Source organism: Physella acuta, unplaced genomic scaffold (assembly GCF_028476545.2).
Source record: "Physella acuta isolate Inbredline_101_S28 unplaced genomic scaffold, ASM2847654v3 ptg001352l, whole genome shotgun sequence".
NCBI lineage: Eukaryota > Metazoa > Mollusca > Gastropoda > Physidae > Physella > Physella acuta.
This window is the reverse complement of record NW_026732867.1, coordinates 100,331-120,765: the sequence shown is the minus strand read 5'-3', so window position 1 is coordinate 120,765 and position 20,435 is coordinate 100,331. Positions and strand designations below refer to the sequence as shown.

At 30.8% G+C, this 20,435-nt stretch overlaps 1 protein-coding gene across 2 annotated transcripts; it reads right to left on the bottom strand.

Moving 5' to 3' along the window:
* Positions 1–996: 996 nt before the first annotated feature.
* On the bottom strand, positions 997–19,986 carry LOC131926938 (kinesin-like protein KIF20B). 2 transcript variants are annotated; one of them, XM_059282541.1, is made up of 34 exons: positions 19,881–19,986; positions 17,937–18,173; positions 17,341–17,602; positions 17,005–17,192; positions 16,815–16,881; positions 16,067–16,300; positions 15,778–15,889; positions 15,531–15,602; positions 15,222–15,368; positions 14,769–15,013; positions 14,464–14,594; positions 14,159–14,298; positions 13,411–13,579; positions 13,203–13,277; positions 12,804–12,896; positions 12,127–12,252; positions 11,795–11,948; positions 9,401–11,607; positions 8,709–8,873; positions 7,369–7,518; positions 6,756–6,837; positions 5,808–5,933; positions 5,510–5,595; positions 4,978–5,382; positions 4,656–4,773; positions 4,312–4,373; positions 4,059–4,121; positions 3,857–3,946; positions 3,095–3,226; positions 2,749–2,904; positions 2,435–2,476; positions 2,163–2,271; positions 1,814–1,878; positions 997–1,697 (listed from the first exon to the last, which is right to left on the bottom strand). In XM_059282541.1, exons 2-34 carry the CDS (start codon positions 18,162–18,164, stop codon positions 1,620–1,622), a joined length of 6,579 nt encoding a protein of 2,192 aa, XP_059138524.1. In that variant the 5' UTR covers positions 18,165–18,173; positions 19,881–19,986; the 3' UTR covers positions 997–1,619. The 2 variants fall into 2 exon arrangements, with proteins under 2 accessions (XP_059138524.1, XP_059138525.1); XM_059282542.1 differs by lacking the exon at positions 7,369–7,518.
* Between the last annotated feature and the right edge of the window lie 449 nt (positions 19,987–20,435).

Genomic DNA, 20,435 nt, shown 5'->3' with positions numbered 1-20,435 from the left:
GTTACTGACTAGAACACATAGATTTGAACCCGTGTCGAGTGGGATAGCAATCGTGTGCCCAACCACTCGACCATATCGTCTCCCCCAAACTGGCCTACCTCCTGTAAGTTTAAACTCGGTTCAAGCTAAATTCTCTGCCCCTAAGCCTGTGGCGACATGTGATCGTTCGCTTCACTGCGCGCGAGGTACGCGTCGCTGGTTTTTTTTCTAACGCTAGCAGAGGAGAATTATATATATAGATTATATAGCGGTCTAAAATGCTCAATAAAATGTTTCCATTGATCAATTTAGTAATAATAACAATTGAATATTCAATGGTCATCCAAAAGAAAGCTTCCCTGAAAATTTCAGCGCGCTAGCTAACTGGGAAGTGCCAGAAATTTCGATCGCAAGATTTGATTGGAAAGACAAACAAACAGAGAAAGCAAGTTAAAGAAAACGTGGGAATAATAGTTGTCACATTCACTGAGTATAATCCAAATATAAGGAAAAATAAAACTCATTACTCAGTTGCTCATCTGTTTTCTTCACTTTTCCCACCCATTAATATTTTTAACAGATTTTTAGTGCAAAGTAAACATGCTAATTATCTTATACTTAAAATTAGTTGCACAAAAAGGTGATGCATACATTCTTATTTCTAAGTGTGATAATCAATGCATGGAATGAAGACAACATACACAATAAACTACTTAAAAATAACTTTTCTTATGGACTAAAAAGTAGAAAATAAATTTTTCTTCCGACCCTAGGGGATCTACCAATGACTGCTCGTAGATTTTGTGCTTCCTCGAGCTGTGCAGGTTCTTGTGATGACTGTTCATACATTTGATGACAAAAAACGTGGGTACGTTCACCATCAAATTTCCAAAATTCGTGTGTTGTATGCTACATGTCAAGTGCCATATGAAGATGTAAACCAAACAGATGACCAGGATGTCCATATATGAACCTAGGTTGTAATAATGTACATTTCAAATCAAACAAACACTGTGGCAAGTTTCAATATGAATCAATTTTATTGTGGCAATAACTTTTATTTTAAATTATTGCATATTATCCTCATCTATAAAAATGTTCAACAAAAGAACACAATTTAGACAAATACAATGAATCATGGTGCAGTGAAGACATTTTTTTAAATGTAGGCAATGGTGTGTTTTTTATTTGTCAGGAAGCAAGGGTAGCTTTCATTTTAAAATATTGTATATTGAAACTTCATAAAAATGTTCATAAAAATATTTGATACAATACATATAAAGAAATGAGCAATCACCTTTTTCACACATTTTTTTCAATAGATACAAATTGTACCTAATGTACATGTAAGAAGTATATTTTACAAGAGAATAATGGTTGTCATGTTATAAACTTAAATAAGATTATAGATTGATGAAAAGCAAAGATTTTAACAGCATCTTTTCAAATAATGTAATATCAAATAAACTAAAGTCTATCCATTATATACAGTAAAATATTTACCTATTAATACAAGTAAGTAAAAAACTACATGTTAAAAAGCATGTAAGGTACAAGGTCATCTTAAATTATGTACAACAATTAAATGGCAAAGGAAACAAGAGGGTATTTTATATACAACTTTTCACAGCTTACTATTTTTATTTTTTTGTTTTAAGTCTTGAGGACCTCCTGGTGCTGTATGGATTAACATTTTCATTTTGTGATTCATCCGCAGCCTGCAAGATATATTGATTCAAATAAATTATAAATTACATTTACATAAATAAAAATTATAGAAAATATATTTAAAACAAAGATCTGATGCAAAATCAAAACAAAATGTTATACTTACAACATAAGATGCCAAATTAAATGGCTCTTGCATTTTTTTCTTTTTGTTTTCTTTTTGTCTTTTTGCTGAAAAAAAAAGAAAAACTAGAATGCTTTCCTGATGCTATGTTTATTTTTTAAAAATGTAGTTAACTGATTGAAATAACTAGGGGTAAAACATGTATTAAAAAAAAATTTGTAATATATTTAATAAATTATTTTTTTGCTGACTAGTTGTTTTTTTATCAGTACACTTTAAATAGACTTGGCGTTATATTATGGAGTAGTTGGGAAATATAAAAAAAATTGCAATGAAAATTGAGAGGGACCAAAGAACATAGCTTGATAAGATAAATGAGCAAACAACATACCAGATCTGGTAATTGGTGTTAAACTGGAAGCCTCTGCTGTTTGTTCTGATGATGAATGTTGACTGCTCCTACTGGAACTTGATTTGCTTGGAGAACTCTCATTTTGCTCCTGTTGTAAAGAATTATTTAATTATTTTATAAAGTTTTTTTAACTTTATTTTTTTCTAAAAAAAAAATTTGAATCTGGAGAATTACTGTTTATTAAAAAGTCAAAATGAAAAAATATTAACAGTTTAAGTATCAATACTTAAATATTTTTGAAAATAACTTGCCTCTATTGTTTTAAGTGACTTGAACACAGGTGTGAGGAATACCTGAAAATGTTTTTTCCTTTGTGATAATTATCAGCAGTGACAGACTATTGCTAACAACAGTTGAATACCCATGTTAACCATAAAACAATTACTTCTCTCTGTACAATACACAATGTACAAGATTAACATGGACAAAACAAAGTTTAGTGTAGATTTAACAAAGCATGTGGAAACTGGCATATTTAAGGTGATATTTATTAAGAAGCAGAAAAATAAAACCTTATCAACTGCAAATTATAAAAAGATAAAACAAGTTTAAATACAGTACTAACCTCACTCAACAACTGTTTCTTACGACCTTTCTTAGCAGCTATTGGTGGTGTTGCATCAATCTCCAAATGACCAGTTGTGTCTAAATCCTCGATGAGTTCATTATTTTTAAAATAAGAATTGTCTGGGGATGTCATTTTAGGAGGAGGACAGGTACCCTGAAAATTGACCACAAGATGAGTTCAATTTTTAAAGTGTTAGGAATAAATGCTGTACTTTATACGACTAAATAATTGTTTTTAATCACAAAAAATTAAAAAATAACACTATAAAAATTTCTTAAGACAAACAGCAAAGAAGTTTTACTCGTCCTTGAAGGTAAAAATGGCAGCCTCATCAGACACTTACCTGTGAATGTGCCAACTGTATTGAAAGAGTATTGTTCGCTTTTTTCAAATCTGCTATCAATGAATCCTTCATGCTTATAGCTGTATTCATATTTTTGGCTAAATCAGAATTGTCTTTTTTCAACTGTTCAATCTGTGAAACACAAGAATGTCAAGAAATAAATACTGATAAAATGCTATATTACAGAAACATAAGAGGCAGATACAACTTCTCTTCCTGCCTAAATCTAACTCCGTTAGTTATTCAAGTATAATAGTGAACACAGTGGTGTCGCTAGGTCGGTTGTCAAGGGTGCGGCACTTTGTGGTGTCACCCCCCCCCCCAAAGAAACAAAGTAGATGTATTAATCACTGCAGATTTAATAGTGACGATGATTATTTATAGTCTGTTAATAATACAGTAGGATGTAGCAATTTTTCTCTATAGTTAGCACGTTTACGTCATGGTGTCACCCCACTCTTGTAATAGTTGTCGATTGGTACTTAAAAGACTATTTAACTTTAATGAAGCATTAATGGAACTGGCAAAAAAACATTTTTCTTCTGAACATTTTGCAATTTTTGCTACGCCTCTGAGTGAACTTATGTAGCTCAGTAACAGAGTAACAGTGAATAGATCAAAAAGCTAGACTTAACTAAAAGATGAAAAAATTATTATTGATAGTCCAGGTATGAAGAAAAAGCTCCTGATCAGCACCAAGTAGTCAGAATATAGAAGTCCCCCTTCAATAGCTTAAGTAATAGTAGTGATATTGTACAATACCTCATGAGCAAGAAAACTATTTTCTTCATGTCTTTTGCTGATCAGGTTCTCTAGCTGTCTCACACAAGTATCTTTTTCTTTCTTCCAGTTCTGAATTCAGGAAACAAATAGTACTGCATGACAACTTAAAACTTTGATATTACATTCCCTTATTTCCAATGTTGGGCTAATTGTTAAAAACTAAGGAACAATTTTGTTTTACCTCCATTTCTTCTCTGTTTCTTTTATTAATTCTTTCTTGTTTCTGTAGTTCCTTTTCAACAGTCTAAAACAAACATATTTTAATTAATCAATTGTTGTCTTTAATTTTGTATCTTAAGGAATGTTTTTTTAATGTTTATAGTCACTTACCTTGTTAAACATTACAGAATTTAAAAAAAAAACCTAATAAACACCTATTTTTTAAATTAATTGTAAATAAAATTAATATATAAAAGACCTATTAAATTGCAAACCTTTGTATTCTCTACAGTTTCATTTAAAGATTCCTGAAGGGCATCAAACTGTTTTTGTTTGCCTGGAGAGGTAGATAAGAAACAATGTACACAATTTGTTTATGAAAAGTATTTCGCCCCCGTCCCCCTCCATACAAGCTATTAAATACAGATATCTGTTGGGGAAAGTAAACAGATTTTTTAAAATTAAATTCTTTCAAAATATCACATCAAATACTATTTACAAGCAATTATATTTCCATTATCTTTGTATTCTTGAAGTATTTAAGACGGGTACAGTAAATCAATTTTCAAAGGAGTAATATATAAAATACATGGCACATATACACAAAACAATGTCTTACTTTGAATATCTAGTTTCAGTGATTCAATCTCCTGTTGAAGTTGTTTATTATGAAGCTCCAACTGTTCAGAAATCTTATTTTGGTTGTTTTTATGGAGATTTTCATTTTCTATCTTGGACTGAAAAAAAAACAAGTTAAAGTAAAATTAAAACAAAAAACTAAAGTAATTATAAAGAAGTTGGCTTGAACATAAAAAATGTCTAATTTCATTTATTTATCTATAGATTACCATTGATAAATAAAGACCAGTGCTTTCTATGTACAAGTACATTTATAAACAATACAAATACAGATAAGATTTCATAAGCATATAAATACTTACATCTGTCAAATTTTTTACTTGTGTCTCAAAGTGATGAATCTGTTCCTTTAATAAACTTTTTTCTTTGTGGACTAAGTCAATTGTTTCTTTTAGAGACTTTTGTTCGTCTGTCATTTTTAAAAGATTTTTCTCTAAAGTTCGTTTCTGTTTTTCAGCATCATGTAATTTTTCTTCACATTCACCTAAGTCTTTTTTTAAAGCCTTGCTCATCTTTAGGTTATTTTCTATTGTTTCTTCGTAGGAGAGTTTTTCTTTCTCCAACTTTTCCAGCTTGTCTTCTAATGATCGTTTCTCACAACTAGTTTTTTGCATTTGATCCTCAGTAATTTTTTCTCTCTGCTCCACTTCTTTGGCTCTGTTTTCAAGTATCTGAAGTCTACTAACTTCTTCTTTAAGTTTTGATATCTGAAAAGAATTATAAATTTATAGGGGCAGACAAGTAGATTTAATTTTTATCTGCCTTTTCAAATTTTCCATTTTAATTAAAATCCTAGGAGAGAAATATAATGATTATAATATATATTATATTTACCTGATTATTTAAATTACAAATTTCAAGATTATTTGAGCTCACAATTGCATCTAATTCTTCTTTCTGTTTTACAACCATTCTCATTTCTGTGAAAAAAATATATTTATGTTTTATTACAGCCCCTATTTAAAAAGCAAAAGTAGGGTTCATTGTTAGTGTAGCAAAAAAAAAAACCCATTGCTAAGATTAAAACATAAATATTTAGCATTTTATTGTAAGTATTACCCATGTTTGATGGAAAATTTTGAGGAAACGGAATAAAAAGGAAAAATACATGAAAGGGTTTATTTAACCTTACCATTTTTCATATGAAGAAGATCATCATCTTGTCTGTTAATTATCTTTTCCTGCTGATCCATCATTTCTTCCGCTTCCTTAAAACTACTTTTTATAAGATCAAGTTGAGCAGTTTGTTCCAGAAAATCTGTTAACATAAGAAAGTGTGTAAAAATATTGACACAAATAGTAATTTTGTTCACTCTTCCAACACTGAAATTAATACAAGGAAATATATTTTCATCATGCAGCTATGAAAGATTTATTTTTAAACCATGAAATTTCTAAAAATGTTTTAAAATGTGACAAAAAATAAGGAAAATTAGTACATTTGGAATCTTTTTTCTCCCTTTTGCCTTTCTGACATTTTTTTTATTTGTACAAGGCGGTACAATGTACCAGGGGTGGAAGGCAGTTTTGGTTCAAAACTTTTTAGGTATGAACTACCCTTACTTTCGAGCAGGGTACTGGATGGTGGGCTCCAAGTTTACCTTGCTTTCAGGGGTATAGCTTGGAGAGAACCAAAGGACTGAAGTGGCGATACACGGTTATCAAACCGATATCTAAGCCAGTTAGTCAGAGTTTGCCTTGTCAGGCCTGCCTGGCTAATGGGAGATGCCTACTGAGCCAGTATAATTACTGAGCCAGTATAATTATGTGTTTGTTTTATATACATTGTTCTGTTCATACATTGTAAAAAAAAATACAGAATTTCCGAATTTTTCTGCATTGTTGTTTGATCCTGAGCCTTGATACCAAATGTGGCTTGATTATCTCAAACGGTTCAAAAGTTAAGGGCAAAGTTAGAAGCAGATAAGTGAAAATTGGTTTGGCCCTGGGAGCTCAGGAAATGGGAGAAATTAGGCCAGGGAGGCCAGGGCTCAAAGGGTTAAAATTTTATTAGTTGTGCTCTCCTTGAATTCAATAAACAAATACAAATTTGACATCTAGGAAACATCTAAAACATTACCTTTTTCTAAACGTTTCTTTTCTTCCTTTTCTGCATTTATTTCTTGTTGCAGATCATCTACTCTTTTTTGCATTGAAACTTCCTAAACAAAAATATTCATAATTAAGTAAAATAAATGAAAATTAAAGTTATTTTTTTTAAAACCTGTGTAAAGCAGCTTAAAAATATTCTAACAACTTATCCATTTAATTTTTTGGTGTTTATTTTTCAACATTGCAGTAAAATATTTCAAAATAGAAAAATCTCACTATAATTGTGAGAGGTATCTTGTTATTTGATGTTGCATATTTTTAAAATAATGTTTGTTTTTTCATTTAGTAATGTTAATTATGCAAGGAGCTATTAAACTATGATATATACATGGACAAAAATTATAAAACGAAAAATACACACAAAATTCTCTAACGCAAAATAGGTACAATAGACTAAATAAATTATAAATCTAATAATTACATTTTGTTATAACTATTTTTAATTTAGATTTAGAGTATTTTAAGTGAATTAAATGCTTCTTTCAGCTGATGGTAAACTAGTGGTTTCTAACTGACACTTTAACCACTATAGTATTTAACTCCTCAATAGCTCAGCTATGTGCAAAGAAAGATAATCTCACACATGATTTTAGAAAATCAAGCTTCTCATTAAGTTGATTCAGCTCCTCTTGTTTTGCAGATAATTCTTCTTTTTGCTCATTCATTTGCTCAGACTGTTTTCTCAAGGTGTTTACTGTAGTCCTAAGTTGCTCATGCAACTTTTGTTCTAGCTAAAAGCACAGGAGGAAAATAAAAACTACCTAGTTATTTCTTCGTATTAAAATTTGGTTTTTCAAAGTCCAAGCCAAATCACCAAATAATGATGCATTTAGAAATTATCCTGTACATCAAACATAAATAAATGTGGGAAATATTTATAATAAAGTATGGTGTAGACTAAATGTATATGAATAAACATTTTATTTTATGTTAATATGGCATTAGAAAAAAAAAGCACTATATTTTCATAGTAAAAAGCAACTAATGAGACAGCATTAAATTTTAGAGTATTCAATTGCTAAATGGGCTTTTCCAAATTTTTAAGTGGTTGATCTATATATCTCAAATTATCTTACTCACTTTTATTGTCAAATGTTTCAAAATTAACAATTTAAAGATAATCTAGGCTATATAAACAACGACAGATATAGGAAATGTATGTAAAATATGTGCTTATTAACTATTCTAATAATACCCAAAACAGAAACCAGCAGTGTAGAGTTAGCAAGATGCAAACATAGTCAAGGATTCAATTCAAAATGCCTTTCAGGTTTTTTGTGCGTTTCATTTTACATTTCTTTCATTTTGAAAGAAATATCCTAGAAATCTTTCTAAAATGGACAGTTTAAACATGACCTATAATAAGACTATACCAATCAAGGTATTTCTACACATCACCACAGATTGTATGAATTGAATATGTTTTCTGTAGAATTACATACTAAATGCCAGACATGGTATATAAATATGTAAGCAGTCTAATTATGAGGTCTAAATTGTCAGTTTAGAGACTTAAAAAGGTCTGTATGATTGAGTTTTACCATCCAGGTGTAGAAAATCTGTGTGTAGCAGTAACTGAGTCTAAATTTAGTATTTACTCTACAGGACTTTTGTCAAATGTGAGTCTAATGCCATGCCTAGGTGTAAGATCTATGCTTAAATTTAGTAACAATATGTAATGATTATGTTTATTAAGCCAAGGTTACTTCTAGACCACAACATACCAATACAAAAAAGCACTGAATTATTTAAGTAGAAAATAAAATTGTATGAGCCCTCCTCAACTTGGGAGAACATTAAAGATGTCCTTTTAATATTTACCAGATGTTAATAAAGAGATATAGTTTTTGTATCTAATGCAACTTACTAGTAAGTTAATTGAAGCTAGAGGTTTTGATAGGATATAAATGTTTTCCTCTACCTGTTTAATTTTTTCCAGCCCTTGACATTTCATTTGCCACTCTTCTTCTCTCTCTTTAGCCTCAATTGCCCTTCTTTCAGCAGCTTTCTTTTCCCGCTCCAAAACCAACAGTTTTTGTGAAACTTCAGCACCATCTTCTTGTCTTTGACACTCAAGCTTCTCATACTAATTCAACAAATAGGAAATTAAATACTTCAGCTTAATTCATTAACACAAGTTATATTGGAAACAATTTAAGATCTATCATTATTTATCCCAATTAGTTATTCAACAGAATTATTCTTGGTTCATCTATTCATCATTTTAAACATATTTTTAAATATAATCTGAGAATCAGGCACCTTATTTCTGTAAATGAACGCAAAGGAAAGTTTACCAGTGCAACTTAGTATTAGAGAACAAAATTATTTAAACCACAGTATCCCATCCAAACCATCTATTTAGTGTACACAGCTAACAATATTATACTAAACCGCAAAAAACTGTACTTCAGAATTCACTGATACTGGCTACAATATCAGAATATTTAAAAACACTATCTTGAAGGTTTTGTTAAAAAAAAAAAATTGGGTTCAATAAGATGAGCTGACTATTGCAGGTAAATATAACATCTAATAGAATGTCATAGCTGAGGTTAACAACTATAGGAGTATAATAAAATACTTCAGTGTTTAAACATGCAAACAATTTACCTCTTTTTTTTTAAGATCCAACTCCTGTTTTACATCTTCCAACTGCTTTTTTAACACTGCAATGGTTTCTGTTTTAACATCTTCCTCGCTGGTGAACTCTGCCTGAAGAGACTCAAGTTTTTTGTTGTATTCTTCATATACATTTTTCAGGTTGTCTTCTTTAGTAGACAGAGTTACTTTAAGGCCAGCTAACTCTGTTTCAAGCTTAACTTTTAGTTCTTCTAGCACTTGCAATTTTTCTTTGGTTTCCTTGTAAGCTTGTTCCATATTGGAAAATTGCTCTTTATAAACTGACATTTCTGACAACTTATCTTTGAGCACTTGATCAGTCTTTAGCAGTTCTGAAATTTCATTTTTTAACTTTTCAACATCATTTCCTGTTGAATGACTAATACTCAATTCATCTTTTAGTGTCTTCAACTCAGTTTTAGTTTCATTCATCTGCACAACCAATTCATCACGATGGTTTGTAATTTGTACCAGATTATCATTAAGTACTTTGATTTGTGATTCATGATTCTGTTTTTGCATTTCCATGTTTTTTTCATATGATTGCTGCAAACTATCTTGTTCAGTGACCAGTTCTGCAATCTTTTTATGAAGGTCACTCTTGTCCTTTTCCAGACTAAGTAAATTTTCCTCTTGTAACTTTTGCTTTTCAATTAGTTGTATTAATTCTTGCTCTGTTTCTTTTTTGGATGTGGTATTTTCCTCAAGAGAAACTTGAAGCTGCTTAATAACCTCATATTGTTCAGCAATTTTTGAATCTCTTTCCTCCATAGCACTTTCTGAATTAGTTTCTTTTTCACAAATCACAACTGATGTGTCATCCTTTTGTTTATTCTCAGACAATTTCAGCATTTTTTCTAGATTCATGGAGGCAGCTCTCTCTTTCTCAAGAGCTAATTTTAAACTTCTGACTTCAGTATCATACTGATAAATTTTGGTCCTCAGCTCATCCATTTTAATTGCATATTCTTCAATTTCGAATTGTAGAACACTATCTGTTACATTGTCTTCTGAACGAAAACCACCTAAGGCAGACACGCGTGTTCTTGGTGTACCAAGTACAACATCCTGTATAAATGAATTGGTCTCATTGCCATTCTTGCACTGTTTTCTATAAGCTGCATGCAGAGAATAAAGCTGAGTCTGAAGCTCAACAATCTCATTTGTTAAAACAACAAGACTTTCCTTATCCTTGCTTTCATCTTGCTCATGAGGAATATCTGGTCCCTCATTGATAGATTCAGATGTAACTGAACAAGTACTCACATCCATCAGGGCTCTTTTTTTCCCACGTTGAGCTCTTGTTCTTAAGGGTACATCCACCTTGGATTTGAATTTAGCAAGCTCATATTTCAAATTGTCTATTTCAGCTGAATAGCCATGAATAAGAGCTTCTTCTCTCTTCAAATAATCATTTTCTTCTCGTTTTAGCTTACTACGAAGTGCTGCATTTGCTAATTCAGCATCTTTTAGTTTCAAAACTAAATTTTGGGTTGCTTGAAATTTTTCATCTTCAATTTTATCATCACTCGGGTCTTCTGTGTTGGCATTACTATTTTTAATGTTCAAATCTTCGGGTTCTTCTTCTGCCCCAGCGTGGTGCTCACTGGCAGATAGATTGTTCTCTATTTTCCTCACCATTTCAGTAATACTCACAGAAAAGGAATTTGTTGGTTGTTTAACTTTTACAAGTAATTCCTCATTAGCCTGATGTAAAGAGTTCACTTTTTCTGATAAAGCTTTATTTTCCTCTTGCAGTGATTTCACGGACATTTCAGAAATTTTATACTTTTCATTTATTTCTTCATTGTCATTTTTGAAATTCTTAATCATTTCATTTGCTTCTGCAATTTCAACCAAGGACTGATTTAACTTAACTTTTAATTCAGAGATGTCTGCTTGCAGCTGTTCATTTTGTATTTGCAAAGATATAATCATACTGTCTTCACCCTTGGCTAAATCTAGAGACTCCTTTCCTATGCTGTGATTAAATGCGGGAGAGACTTCCATTGATGTGTTTTTTGAATCTGTTTCTACATAAGTAGCGTCTAATGCCTTATTGATGCTAGTAACCATTTTATCAACACTTTTTGATGAGTTATTCAGTTTTTCTGGTACTGATGAAGTTTCAAATTCATTTCTGTATCTACTCTGCTCATCTAACTGACTCATTTGATCTTGAAGTCTTTCAATTTCATCTGAAATAAATGTTTGGATATAAAGGTGTTGGTGACAATCAAACTAATAAAAACAGTTGGCTGAAGTTTAATAAATTAGCCTATTATAAAAACTTCATTTACCTCTTTAAAAAGTATTTGGAAAGTCTAAGGAAAGTTATGGGGAGGTTGATGACAAGTTATAAATATAAGTAAGTAGCATAAATACCATGAAGTTCCTTGCACTCTTCTTCAAGTGCCGATATAGTTTTGTCTTTACATTTTAGTTTCTTTGTGGTGTCTTCTTCCAAAGCTTTCATTTCAGAATCTTTTTGTTCTGTTATGTCAGCCAGCTTTTTATTAAGTTCCGCTACAGAGGTTAACTGTAGATATAATAGAGAAATGTATCTGTTAGAACGATGTTTTAGAAAAACAAATAAATGTGTTTTTTTTAATTAAACTGCTATGAATCAACCAAGCATAACTCCTATATGTTTAATATAAATATAAAATAAAAATGACTAAACGTTTAATTTTTTGCAAAAGAAAAACAATACATACTTGGTTTTCTAACTTTTTATTCTGTTGACTTATTGTCTCTTTCAGTTCTTTTATGTCAACCATATGCTTATTGTAAACTTCCCCAGCTTCAGTTAAAAGGGATTCCAACTCGTCTATCTTTGCATCCTAGAAAAGAAATTATAAATTATTCTGAAAGCTGAAAAATAGCCTTGTGAATTGAAAAAATGTAAAATTCTTTTTACATGGGCTGAATCTTGAGCTAGATTTAGTTTTATCTAGTGGACCTACTGTTAGACCTAGCGTAATCACGTGACCCAATTGAAAAGAAATTTGCATATTCAATTGTCCGTTTGAATGGTGTGCAAAGTAATTAACATACAGAATCTTGATCTAGTATTGGTAGGCCAATTTTCATAGGATCTTGTGGAATGCATGTTGGCTGTTTCCAAAGACATCTCCATATTTTCCCCAAAGTTAAAAAACAATAACAAAAAATAACACAATAGACGATAAAGTAGGAGTAAATGAAAATATCAAAGAAAAGTTGCAGCTCTAACAGGGGAAATATCGGATTTCAACTAATTTACATCTATTGAAATTAGTCTCTGGGGTAAGGTGTCATTACATGAAAACTTCCATTTGCTATATTTTCTTTTACAAGCTTTTAAATAAGTAAGAGTATTTTAAATAATCAACATTTTTAAACTTAAGATTACCTTTTCTTTAGAAAGATTTGAAACTGACTGTAATTTTTGAGTAAGTGTTTCAATAACAGCAGAGTTTCCAATATCCACTGAATCATCTGCACTCTTTGATCATATTAGAAAATAAAATATGTCATAAAAGGTTGCTAACTAAAGCTACAAAATTTTTAGACAATGCAAAAAATATTAGATATGGTTTGTTGTCTTCCAGTACTTGAGCTTTTGGAGTTAAGATTTAGGGATCTAAAACAATTTCTGTTAAGTTGCTGTTTAAGCCAAACAATGGGGGAAAATCTAAAGCTCAAATCAGAGATGTTCCTTGATAGTAAATTACTAGAAAATCTGTGGGAAGCTACTACAGATTAGGAGGAATAAATTTACTAAAATGTGAAAAGTAATCAACATACTTACCGATTTTTTGGATTCTACTTGAGATTTAAGCTGTGCAACCAAATTTTTAAGCTCAGCAATCTGGAGATCTCTTTCCTACAAAATAAACTTAACTTGTTTATTGAAAATCTCCCAAATACACACTAAAATTGTTTAACATAATAAAAGGAAAAATATATTGAATTAAACACAATGAACAAGTTATTTTTTTAAAGTATGTAGCCTATACCTGAACTTTAACTTGTTCTTGGTGATATAATAAGCTGGAAACCCATTCATCATCCTCATCAACTTTCTTTTGAATTCTTTGAAGGCGTTGTTCATAGACTTCCATTATTCCTTTAACCCGTTCATCTGCCAATTCCTGGCCTTCTTCCCTTGTCTCTTTTAGCATAGCGCTTTAGTGACAATTAAAAAAATGAAAACTATACATGTAGTAAATAATATTAATAAACCGTATTTATAGCTAAATTAAAAAACTTAAACCTTTAAATGCAGATTAGCATTGTTAACACAAAAAAGTTGACTGTTTTATAATATTTTTTTAAAGGTTTAAACCTAAAAGCATTTAATTTTGTCAAAAAACATCTTTATTTAGATTTTTTCAAACATCAAAAACCTGAACAGATTCAAAACACAGATAGCTAAATTAAGGATTTTGTGTTTAATTTAAGTTAGCACTTCAAGGGTCTTAATTGTTATTTCATTATCTTGAGTGTTGTGAATTCTAGACTTTTGTATTTGGCACATGTTTACATCTCCAATTTCAAATAACAGTTTTTCTTCTATAATACAGTGACTGATTATACTATTACTTTTTTACTACCATCACATAAACATGTCAAGCTATTTTATTTTATACACATTAATTTTGTCAATATATAGCTACTTTTTAGCATTTTTTGGCAGCATCACCCATAGTCTAAAGAATAGATTTAAAAAATTAAATTTAAAACAAATTTTAAAAATCTTTTTACCTGTATGTTTCTTCAATATTCACTACTTGCTTCATCATAGCTTGCGTAACTTCCTTTCTAACTCTATTCTCAATACTGCTAGCAGCATTCATCTCTTCTTCCAACATTTCCACAAGTTTTTCATTTCTCCTCTCAAGGTTCTGTAACATTAAAAAGTACAATACAGAGATACAACATACATCTGTTGTGAACTAAAGGTTATACACTTGATTTTTACAGGAACTGTCTTTTTATTACTACAACTAAAATTAAACAAACAATAATTATTATTAGAACACAATATAAATCTGAAAAATATAACTTACTTTAATATAACCTCTAATTTCTTTCATGTTCTTGAAATTTTCAGAGCTCTCCTCTTCCTCATCATTCAATTCATCTTCCTCATCATCATCCTCTGGAAGAGGATCATTTTGTGCAGCTCTTAAGGCAGCTTCTGCATATTTTAAAATTTTTATATATTTTTTAAACTACGCATCATGCCAATTGTTTATCCTATCTTTAAAGATTCTGCTATTTACTTTTTTTTTAAAATGAGTATATGAGAAGGTAATAAAATCCTTTTAATAAAAAGTTCGATTTTCAACAAACACCTAATCACTTTTAATACCTTGTGTCTCCCATTGAATTGATTCCCTTGGGGGCAAAGTCTTTTTGGGTTTTTCTGGAGGTTTTTCTATATATTTTACTTGTTTAGCTATGGCAGAAAACTTGAAAACATGAAGTGTGTCATCAAACATTGTAGCACATTGACTGACATTAACTATCATGGCTGCTCGCCCACTGCCATTAAAAAAGTTTTGTAAAAGACGAGTCAGTTTACTGTCACGAAATGGGACTAATCTTTGCTGATCTCTGGGAAAAGAAAAGGCACACAAAAAATAGTTTATACAGATTCAAGATACATGTGCTACTAATTTACTATTGCAAATTAGGGCAGACTCTGTAAATAGTGCATGTTTAACTATTTTTACTTCAAATTAAAAGCAAAAACTTTACTTGCAATGAATTATAAAACATAAAACCTTTAGGTAACATTGTACTGAATAGAAATTGAACTTACTTGTGAAGCTGGTTATGTCGCAACGTTTCAATGCATCTTCCAAGTGTCATCAGAGAAGAATTGATGTTACCTGCTTCTTTCAGGCGATCACCAGTTGCTTGTGTTTTGGAGTATCTTTCTGATCCAGCAAGGTCACATAACGAAAGCCTATAATCATCAACATGAAACATTTAAAGTGAAGGTTTTGTTATGCTGAACATAAATAATTTCTTGGCTAAGCAAAACAAACCATTTTAACACAAGCTACTCTTAACAACAATAGAACCAACAGCGGACTTTTGACTTATGAGAATTATATAACATACTTACATGCTTACTCGTGCAATGTGAGGGTCATCTTTGTCTGCAACTCTGACTATCTTAATGTTAAATATGCAATGGCTGAAATTAAAATTTAAAATCTCCAGTTTATGTGTGTACAAAATTTTGCTACATGAAAACAATAAAGATTTTTAATAACACTGCATTTGACAGCCCATTTTTCAAAAGTAGTATTATTATAAATTAAAAAAAATAATTAAGGTAGATATTATCTAATTTTTAACAGTAAAATTACCTGCGAGAGGAACAGTGGTTCAAACGTGTGCAAGCTGTCTGTAAATTTCGCTGACCTATAGTTAACAGCTTATAAGCTTCATCAGCTGTTTCTACATGTATTTCTTTCAAGCCTGATTAAAAATGCAACAATAATGTACTTGTCAATTTCATAATAAAAATTTCAGTTTCATTCAAATGTATCAAACAAGGGATTATAAAATGCTTGAAAGTCATCAAACAATTTTTAAAAATGGAATGTTAATTATGAAAACTAAAGAATTCAAAATCTAAAAGTAACTTTTAAGTACCTTTTACATAAGGATTTCCATTCCTATCATCACATATCTTCAACACTGGGCGTCTTGCATTTTTTTTAATAGGCATAGGCTCTAGGAGATCAAAGATTTGTTCATTGTAGATTTCAGCAAAGCTTACCCAGACACCAAACCTTATCTTTCCTTGGTCTTCTACATCAACTTTAAGTTCCTCACGTGCTCTATCTTTAACTTCATTTAATAAATCCTCTGCACAACCACTTGTACCTAAATAAGATAAAACATGTATGGCTTTAAACACAAAGATAAAATTGAATGTAAAAAGGTTGTTTTTTTTTTAAAGATATGTTATATTTAAAAAAGAAAAAAAATGTCAAGGCTGCACATAGGTATGCAATATGTTCACCTAGCCTCTTGAATATACCATTAACAAAATTTAAATTGTACCAATGTGAGTTTCTTAAAAACATTTTACTTTATATCACATTTTAGTGTTATTTTTTTCTAGTCCTAAGCATGGATGAAGTTTTGAAAATCATTTAGTTTACTATGGAGTAGTTGCTCAATAATGTCATCTGTGCAATTAAACATAATTGAAGGAAGATAGCGGGAATACTGAAGTGTAAAACTTTCATCTTTGTGAAAAAGCTGGTAACTCATCTTCTTTGATACCCCCCCCCCCTTCTTTCATAAAAAGTCAACTAGAAAATTTTTTATAAAATTCACAGCCAATAAACAGTTACGATAATGATTTATTTAAAGTTAACTTTAGACAACTTACTTGCTGTGGCATTATCTGATAAGACAGATTCCATTTCATCTCCAAGCAATGTCATTACTGTTGTATCCTATAAGAATTTTATTTATAAACCAAAATTTCATTATGTTCATACATGATTGAGCCGTTAACATGACATAACAATAAACTTAGTAATAGCAAATATAAAGTGTGATGAAATTTGTCTGCTTACATCATCAACACTCATTCTCATTGTTTTTTCTTTTATTCTTTTTTCAACCAAAACCTCTTCAGCTGATAAACGTACAACATCTGTAAACATCTGTGGTTTCAATGTCAAGCTAGGAATCTGTTTTCCATTTATAGAATTAAATATGACATCCAAACACCTGGGAAGAATGCCAGCATCTTGAGGTTTACCTTCAAACAAAATAAATGTGATTGAGCAAAACTATACACATATGCAATCAGTTTGAGTTATTGTAGCTATGTTTCTCGATAATGACTTATTTAATTATCTTAAAACAATAACTTGGTGAAACATATATTATATCAAATTCATAAATACCTTGAATAGTGTATGTTTTACCAGAGGATGTAACCCCATAAGTAAAGACAAGAGAGTTCTGTCCACTAATAAAATCCTTTGTCATGTCAAGCATAGTTTCATTAAAAAAAGCACCCTGGGTGGTGGCTTCATTAAATATTCTTGAAAACGTAAATTTATGTGATGATTTTCCAACTCCTCTTTTCATGCTCTTGTAAGTATGACTTATTTCTGGTGCTGTTGCAACAATTGTATTCTCAGTTTCTACCACCTCAAAGCATTGCTAAATTTTAAAAAAAAACATTACAATTATGAAGCTATTAAGTTAATTAAAAAAAAGCATGGTAGCCATGAAGGAAAGCCCTCTTGGTAAAGAATGTCCAGCAAGCTAGTTATAAATATGTGAAATGACACGATAAGTAAAATATGGTAGGTATAGAACCTAGTGATGTTAAACAACATAGTAGATCATGATAATAAATTAAATAGGATTTATTTTAATGGAACTAAAGGGCAACCAAAAATACAGGCAAATGAAATGGGTTAGTCTTTTTCGATTAAAGCTTGATAAAATAAGATTTTTTTCACTCAGTGGCCATAAAAATATGTGAGATTACCTGATTACCATCTTCATTTTTACACAATGGTTTGATGCGCAAGTAAACCTTCATGTGATCTTCAGCACCTGATGCCATACATATTGATGCTCTGTTAAACAGATCAACCAATCTTGTCTTGAGTTTTTTTTTAACAGGCAATTCATCTTCTTCAAGAAGTCTTCTATGTCCAGTAGACTGAAGTTCTGAAAAGCTTCGTTTACCACAAATACTCCCACTAGTATCCATTTTGGCTTCCTAAGAAAGTAAATAAAAAGTATAGGCTCTACTTTAGAATGATTATAATGTCATTTAGTAGTCAAAGTCAGATCTAGATTCTACAAGTTTGTTTAGTTTAAGACTGATGCCTGGCTTGGGATTCAAAGGGACAATCTGAAATATTGACATTATTAATGTAGACCTAGTATTTCTTATTCTTCTTCATTCTTAATTTTAATGTATGAAGGGATTCCCTCCAACACAAGTATTGCTTATCAACTAGTTATACACCATATATAGTTAAGGGCCATTGATTTCAATTTCAGCATGCTTTTAATTTTCTTTTTGGAATGCCTAACCCAAACCCTCATGCCTAGCCGTATAAAAATTCGACAGCTTTTATTTACTTGCTCTAGATCTAAGTGAAATGGGGGGAGGGTACAAAATAGGGTAAAATCACGATATAGCGTCCTTTATTATTCCAGAATTGTACGGCAGTAAAAAACAGTAAAACCAGGCGTAGTCTGCTGAGTCATTCCGGAAACCACCAAAAATACTGTAAACCATCATTTATATGCCGCCATATTATTTTTAATACATAATGTTTAAAAATGTGCATGGATTGATTTTAGTTGCATTTTAAATACTGTTTTGCTAATTATTTTGTATTTCTAATTATTAAAGTGTATAGGCCTATGCTCATTTTTGCTGCTACTAAACATTGTTCTAGTTCTTCTTACTACTTTTAACTTTAGTAGGCCCTAAATCTAATCATGTTATTTTACTAGATCTAGTTGTTGCAAATCTTCTGCAAGTTTTTTTTCTGTTTCCTTAAAAAAAAAACAATTACGGGCCTACTACATTCGACTTTATTAATAATATTTATCTTTACTAATTGTTACTAATTTTCTGTCAATTAAAATTAAGTTAAAACATTAATTTATTAAATTTAGGCCTAATGCACATGACTTTATTTTTATTTCAACGGTCAAATAAACTATGGTTTACAGTAACAAAAATCACCAGATAATTTACGACGCTATATCGTGATTTTACCCAAAATAGTGACTGAGCCAATAGGGTTGTAAGTTGTAACCGATTCGTGATTCCATGAAAACAGTCTGCCTGATGCGCAACCATCACCACCTTAACACTGGGCCTAACACTGCCAAACATCACTATGCATGACTATGAGTATGATGAAAAGTTTAATGATAATGTGACTAATGTAACAGTAATGTCCTATGCAAAGAATGCTTGTGGGGCATAGGCCTAGGGCCTACATATTTAATATTATTTAGGCCTATACTATTAGGCCTAGGCCCTATAAATTATAATTAATAATTATTATTTGCTCTGCCTAGCCTAGGAAGTAGGGCAGGCTTGAGCTGTAGACTATTCATGACTGTACTGTAGAGTAGTGTAGAGCTGGTAGTAGTAGATTATCTAGCTAGATTGATTCAGATGAGATTGGTCATTGTTAGGGCCTAGCTCACTAGATCTGCTGACCTAGACGTCTAGAAATCTAGAGAGTATTCTAATTCTGATAATTCAATTCTAGAGACTAGAGAAGAGATCTATTTCTAATCTATTGTCTAGATTGAAGTAGATTCTAGATCTAGAATCTAGATTTATTAGGATTAGGCCCTACTTTTAATTTATTTTCCAATTTTCAGTGAATTTAAAAGCTTATTATAAAGGTTTTTATATTTGTTTAATTATTTGTTTAAGTTTAACATTTCTTACCCACTCTTTAACATTAGCCTGAAACGATTTTAAGAGCCGTTCATCGGCTTATTGTTATTATTTTGTTTTTCAATGTGTAGTTTACGTCTAGCGCGACATATTTCAAATACGACAATTGACCAATGAGATCGACGTGCCAGATTTTCAGGTAAGTCGCAAATTAGGTCAAATATATTATCATCCGGTATTTTTTTAAAAAATCAGGCCTAGGCTAACTACTGCTAACTGTAAGCAAGCTACATTTTATAATATAATGTAATATAATTATTAATGGTACTGCTACATTTATTGTCTGATCACATAACAACTCAAATTAAAGCCTGTAATAACTGTAATGGAAACGTGTTAACTCTTTTCTTAAATATTAATTATTCAGAAGAAAAAAAGTAATTGTACGAATATCATATGACATATAGTCCTTAAGATAAATGGATAGCCGTCCGTCCAAATACCCCCCCCCCCCCCCACACACACACACACATACACCCATGCGGATGTATATTAATTGGCTCTCAGCAAAACAACTCTTGTCAAATGGCCAAATAAGTCATGACT